Source organism: Orbicella franksi, chromosome 1, assembly GCF_964199315.1.
Source record: "Orbicella franksi chromosome 1, jaOrbFran1.1, whole genome shotgun sequence".
Taxonomy (NCBI): Eukaryota; Metazoa; Cnidaria; class Anthozoa; order Scleractinia; family Merulinidae; genus Orbicella; species Orbicella franksi.
In genome coordinates this window covers 16,961,981-16,968,157 of record NC_138145.1, presented here as the reverse complement: position 1 = coordinate 16,968,157, position 6,177 = coordinate 16,961,981, and the positions used below count along the sequence as shown (strand labels likewise).

The 6,177-nt window shown below is 41.6% G+C and overlaps 1 protein-coding gene across 1 annotated transcript; it reads left to right on the top strand.

Moving 5' to 3' along the window:
• The first annotated feature begins 272 nt into the window (after positions 1–272).
• On the top strand, positions 273–5,443 carry LOC145493680 (uncharacterized). Its single transcript, XM_081473151.1, has 3 exons — positions 273–439; positions 2,412–2,625; positions 3,789–5,443. The coding sequence occupies exons 1-3, from the start codon at positions 367–369 to the stop codon at positions 3,808–3,810; spliced, it is 309 nt and encodes a 102-aa protein (XP_081329277.1). The 5' UTR covers positions 273–366; the 3' UTR covers positions 3,811–5,443.
• Positions 5,444–6,177: the final 734 nt, after the last annotated feature.

The window sequence follows — 6,177 nt, the reverse complement described above, 5'->3', positions numbered from 1 at the left end:
TCCAAATGTAAGAGGTGTCAAGCGGCGACATCAGGTGTCCTACTGACGAGAAACTAATCCGTATTACCTGTTTCAGAGTGAAATACGTAAATATCCACCTGCAGCCGGGTAAATAAACATTTAGTGCAACAAACAGTCACATTTATATAGCTTCACAAAGGCCATTCTCACAGTGTTTACTTATCCATAAGTTGTGTTTGATTTACCTGCTATTAAAATAATTTTTATTTCGTGATACATTATTTCCTGCGGCGTTTCAGATTTCTCCAAGGGGTCAAATAACGAAGTTACGTGAGGTGCGACAGCAACGCAGTCAAACCTGATCTGGTCTCAACTACGTGGCTCGCGTACTCGTTAGCGAAGGAGATGTTTCTCAAAGTCCTTTTTCTTGTCGGGATTGTGTTCGGCACATGCTCCTCGACTAACGTCGATTTCAGCAGTAAGTTTATAACTTTAATTCATTGTTGTCACTCTCCTTTCCCCACGTTTAAATGTTCTGTTACGTTGAGACTTCAACAACTGCCCTTAATACGTTTCTTCGCTCGCAGACTGAACGTTCAGATTATTTGCCAGTCAACTTCTGTTCGTAAGCTTTTGTTTCTTGTTTAAGCTCTCATTGATGGGTAAAGTGATTTTTGGCGCTACATTTACTCTTGATCAAACAGTAAAAAAGAATACAGTACCGGAATCGGGGGGGGGGGGGGGGGGCGGGGGCTCAAGCAAATCGACCTGGAAGGGACGGGGGTGGCGCAGATGAGGACCTTTCGAGGAAAAGAGGAAGGTATACAATCGGCGTCGATCATGCGTTTCGTGGATCATGTGATATTTCTCCAAAATGTGAAGTCATTATGCCAGACCTAGTTTGATATAGCTGATAGCCATCATGGCCAGCTCACATCTTCTCGCTATCTTGCCCTTTCCTCTCTTCACATCTAGCTATTTTTTTAGTTTAGTTTGGTAGTTTTTTTCGGTCAGGCTTTTCATCCTCGGTGACAAGACTCTACGAGCTTTGCGCAACCAATGAGTTTATGCCACGGTTCGAAGTGTCCACCAAACGCAGACCGGAACGTTTTAGGATTACATTACACCCCCTCTAGCAACCACAGAGACCCATTGATAAGAAAAAAGAAACACTCGAAATAGAAAACATCTGACTGTACTTTTATGTCAAAAAATGATTAGTAAAAAATAATATCATTATTCTAAACATACTCTGTCGGTGATCGCTGTCGGTCCTATATTGTATATGGATGGCATTAACTAGCTTTTGGTTGGAGATTTTGATTTTGTTAGATACGATAGACGCAGATCGAGTTAGCGGGAATCGGTAGTTCGCGCTGTGCTTTTAGTTAGTTTTAAGAGACCAGTCCGGGGCCAGTCCTTGCAACTGAAGTCCAGTCCAGTCCATGGAAGCGGGTCTCGAGGGAAGATTAATACTTTACAGACATTGTTTGAAGAAGGAAAAGGAGTATTGCAACTGACGAATATGTCGCACGCCTAGAACTGATTTTGGTTTTATTTCGTTCACCTCTCATGCCAATGGTGGGGGGGTGGGGGGGGGGGGGACGGGCGTACTCTGCTTGGGTTACAGGGACAGGGGAGGAACAAGAAATAATATGCGATCAGCAGGTGCTTTAGATTGTTTCGGAACATCCTGATCATATTAAACAGTCGTCCAGTGTCTGTTGTTTTTATAGATAAAAGGAGCATATAACTTTCTTTCAACTGCTACGCTGCTAATTTCACAGCAAGACTTCTCGTTATTTCGTGTCTTGGTTTGAGTCTGGGTGGTCTTCTCTTAATTTATCTGTGTGATCCTATCGTGGTCTATCGTCTGAAAACAATTACACCACCAAAAGACAAAATGAGCGACAGTCTGTCGGCCTATTTCGTGAAATAGCGGCATAGTCACCTCATAATTATGGCTAGACGTTGTTTCACTGTGCCGAAAACAGATTTCAAGGGGCAGTTCTCAGGCTGATCAAAATAAAGCATGGTTATATTACGGTGATTATATGACTAAGAAGCTAGGCAAGCATAACGAAGTTTCCGTTAGAAATGATTTTTCCTTTCCTGCGAACAGATTTAATCGGACCCCATAGTCAGCTTAATGAGATCCAGCATCCTGTTTATGTTCCGGTATAATGACCTCTGAGTACGTTGCTCGAATTTCTTAAATTCATGATAAGTTATGAGTGCTAAAAAATTAACTGCGTTTTAGGTTTTTAAAATATTGTTTATGTATGTGCTCAGCCGGTACTTGCAATAATACAGTAATACAGTAATGATCTCTATTCAGGAACTAGCCAAGCAAATACCGAAGAAGAAAGAAACTAAGGGGAGGGAATAAGATGAAATGTATAGACACTTATAAAGAGCTGTTCGTGAACAAAATTTGTTCCTAAACACAGAATTGAAATGCCAAGGCCAGTCACCACCAGCACACGGCCAAATTAAATGCGAAGACGTCCCCAACAGCCAGGACGTTTATTGTAGCATGTCATGTGACCCGGGATATGACGTTGAATTCCTTACTGCTGAGCGTTACGTGTGTCATGATGACGGCACTTGGACCGCTGAACCACCGTCCGTGGGCACACAGTGGCCAAACTGTATACATTACGCGTAAGTAGATACGAGTTTCTGATACAGTAAATGTGTTATCGAACTTGCGTGATCGTGAGGGTCCGTATTGGGTATATGGTGGTGGAGTTTATGGGCCGAGCCGCAGGCGAGGTACACAAGCTTGCCAAAAAGAACGAGACCAATATATACTGTAGCCTTGTATGGCATTTCTACAAGGACCTGCAAGAGCTCTGATAAGAGAAAACTCGTGCAGGTTTATGAACGCGGTTTACAAGCTGTATTTTGAGATTAAAGATCTCCTTCGAGTGTCGCAATCTCTACAACAGGTGGTTCCAGGACATGCAACCGGGTAGTAAAGTTGAAGCTATTGCCAACAAACCTTTTAAATCTAAGACTGTTCACAGCCCTTTATTTTCTCGTATTTTTAATCGATCGTTGAACACGCGGATAGAATCGCGAGGAAACTGGACGCAAACGCAAAACGAGAGACTTAACAGGGTAGGGGGAGGGGACCGATTGGCTCGCTTCGCTCGCCTCCCCGCCCCCACCCCACGTGCTTCGCGCTCACGTCGCTCGGCTTTTTCTTTCCCGTGCGTTGAAAAATAGAGAGTTGTCAATGTTAATCATTTTAGTGAGTCACCGCCCAGTTATAACCCAATTGTTTTCAAAAGTAGATTTAATACCATGTATATGAGCATGCATTAGGTCTTTGATGTCCTCAGTTGGTAGCCTACCTGTAGCCAGCTAGTAGATTGACTTGTTAATAAATTTGTTGCATTTTTGTATTGTATTCCGCCAATACCGACAGAACATGATAGAAAGTATTTATTAGAGTGGAAATGTTCAAGCTCTGCTGATAAATTAATCAGAAATCTAGTTTGAAATCTACTGATTACCCTGAACGTCTTCTCCAGCTGTTCTCCTGTCCCTTGTTCACACATTCCTTTCTTCCTTCCCGTCTTCCTTGGTTCATTCATTTTGTTTAATTAATGATTTATTATTCATTGTTTCTGTAGTATGGGTTTTCGCGTCACTTTCAAAATTTAGATCGAAAAATTGAATTCGTTTTTGTTCTTCTGACTTTTGGAATGAAGCAGTCCAACAAAAAGTCGCGGTTTAGACCTTACTGCTGAGTGACATGGTGGTACTTTTGTTATATCTCTGTTCATTACTTATCTGCATCGTCCTGTTTTTTGTTTCAGCCGAGGAGAACCTGTACCGTGAATAAACCATGGCACGTGACTCGACGTATGATGGTCCAGCATCATAAATACAACTAAACCTTAGATGACAACTTTCAATACGAAGAAAGAAACGCTTTAGTGATATAATGTTGCAAACGAATGAATGAATAACTAGTAAACACGCAAGGCATGGGGATAACTAACTTGAATTGTTGATTGTTTTCAGCAGTATCCGAAATAAACTAGACGATCCGTGCTATCATAAAAATGTGTGCGAGGAATTTCTATTTGTTTCGAAATATAATTTTTCGCGCATATTGCTTCCTGAATTGCTGCCTAATTTCTGTGTAAGGATAAATTTTCCCTGACTATGTCTACCATACCTATATAATTTTTGTTCCGAAGACAAGTAGTTCCGGCTAACAGATAACGGCTAATTTCTAGTGACCAATTTTAATTGAGGTTGCTAGAAATTTGAAATTTTCTTCGACAGAAATAACGTTATATAGTAGATCTCCAGTTTGTAGCTTAGTTTTGTCCTTCAGCTTGTTTTCTGAGTTTCCTGAACAATTTTTCACAGTCTGTTTTAATGCTATGAGCTTCATCGCGTTTAGTTCAGTGTGTTACAACACGCAACATCGCGCAATCTTGTTTTGCAACCATAGCTTAGAAAAAATCCTCCTCATTTGGTGATGTTCTAAAACTCAACTGCTATGATTTGTAGCCAGCCAAGGAACGATCTGCAAACCGCAACACGCCACCGCGTAGCATTTATTTGGTTCAATAACCAGAAAATGCCTCTGATGTGTTTTGAGAAACTGTTCTTCGCTATCGTAGATCTTTCAAGGACTTTGGTGTCTTTCTTCCATACAAAATATCGTTGAATTTCCTTCCGTTTTTAAAATGCGTAAATTACGTCTTTTATCCTACGAGGAACATAAAGACCCACGAAGTAATGGAATGCTGTTTCGGCTGGCTCCGCCATATTAGAAAGTGAATCTTGTAAATAACTGACGGCCCACCAACAGGCAACCAAACATGCAGTTGAGGCTGCAGCGCAGCATAGAGGCAGCGACAAGACCAGGACCAGAGCAAAAAGCCCTGCGCCGACCAGCGAAGACTCGGCGATTACAAACACAACAAACGAAATAAGAAAAGTAACGAAGACAAATCCGAGAAATACCATACCAGGTACAGAGCCCGCGACAACTGCAGTACAGACAAAAAGGGCAGTCAGCGGCCTTCGCCTGGAGAATCTGAGCAGCCATGACAGGCGCGAGCCTCGTTTGTTGATTGGTGGTTGTTGTTTCGGCAAGTTATGGAGCATATCTTCAGGCTTGTCGTCTGGCAAGTGGAACCTGACTCGTTTATGGATCAACGTGTGGAACCTGTCGTCACGGTCAGAGTCTTGAAGACTTTCCATTACCTTGGAGAGAACATTCAGGAAACAAAGTTATTCTGCTTAGGCTAAATATACCTTAACACATTTTCATGCCTAAATGTAACTAATTGCAATCATTTTCCCTTTGCTATGTTCGGGTTCTTCCCAGGAAAAATGGTAAAAGTAGGTCCGCTGTGCGTACACGTGATTGCTGTGAAACACTCTTGAGGAACCAAACTTCCTTTCTCACCCTTTAATCACATTAGATGCTCATAAACCTGGTTTCAAGTGTTAGCAGTCGCACAGAAATTAAAGATCCCTGTAAGTGCAGACGGAGATTGACATGAAAGTTTTACGTTGTAGAGGATATGATGCTCTAAAAGTCCACTTTAGTGGTAATATACAATTTCTGAGCGTCTCGTACAGCTTCATAACAGGACTGTTTTAATAGTAAGAGTATCTTTGTCCAGTAAGAATCGCAAATCAGCGTGCTCGCTTGAGTTCACCAATCATAACAAATCCAGATAACGCGATGAACTAAGGAGAATTCGAAGTGCCGAGGTTTGTAAAATAAAACGCGCCAGTGTAAGCCAGTCACAATTGGCTTTTTTAAAAGTTCGTTACAAGGGTTTTTTAGTACCCAGATCAAAACCCGAAACTTAGGCCACATAATTACTGCTAATTTTGACCTGCGAAAAGCACGTGGGTGTGGTTTGCAAAAGGATATCCTCTGGCATTCGTGTTCTGAAAAGACTCAAGCAATTCGTATCACTAATTCCCTTATTCAACCACATTTTGGTTACTGCTCCACAGTTTGGGATGGCATAAATAATCAATTGACTGAACAGCTTCAGAAATTTCAAAATCGTGCTGCTAGGATCCTAACAATTATATCTAGCTATGAAGTAAGTTCTTCTCCTCTTCTGGACGCACTTGGCTGGGAAAAGTTGATCTCAACCGAAAAGAAAACTGGATTAACAAAGTTATACTACCTAAACCTGTAACAGAGTACAGATATTTCCTTTG

Coding starts and splice junctions, on each gene's coding strand:
- LOC145493680 (XM_081473151.1), top strand. CDS start 367: ATGTTTCTCAAAGTCCTTTTTCTTGTCGGGATTGTGTTCGGCACATGC. Junction 440..2,411: donor GACTAACGTCGATTTCAGCA/GTAAGTTTATAA, acceptor TCCTAAACACAG/AATTGAAATGCCAAGGCCAG. Junction 2,626..3,788: donor CCAAACTGTATACATTACGC/GTAAGTAGATAC, acceptor TTTTTGTTTCAG/CCGAGGAGAACCTGTACCGT.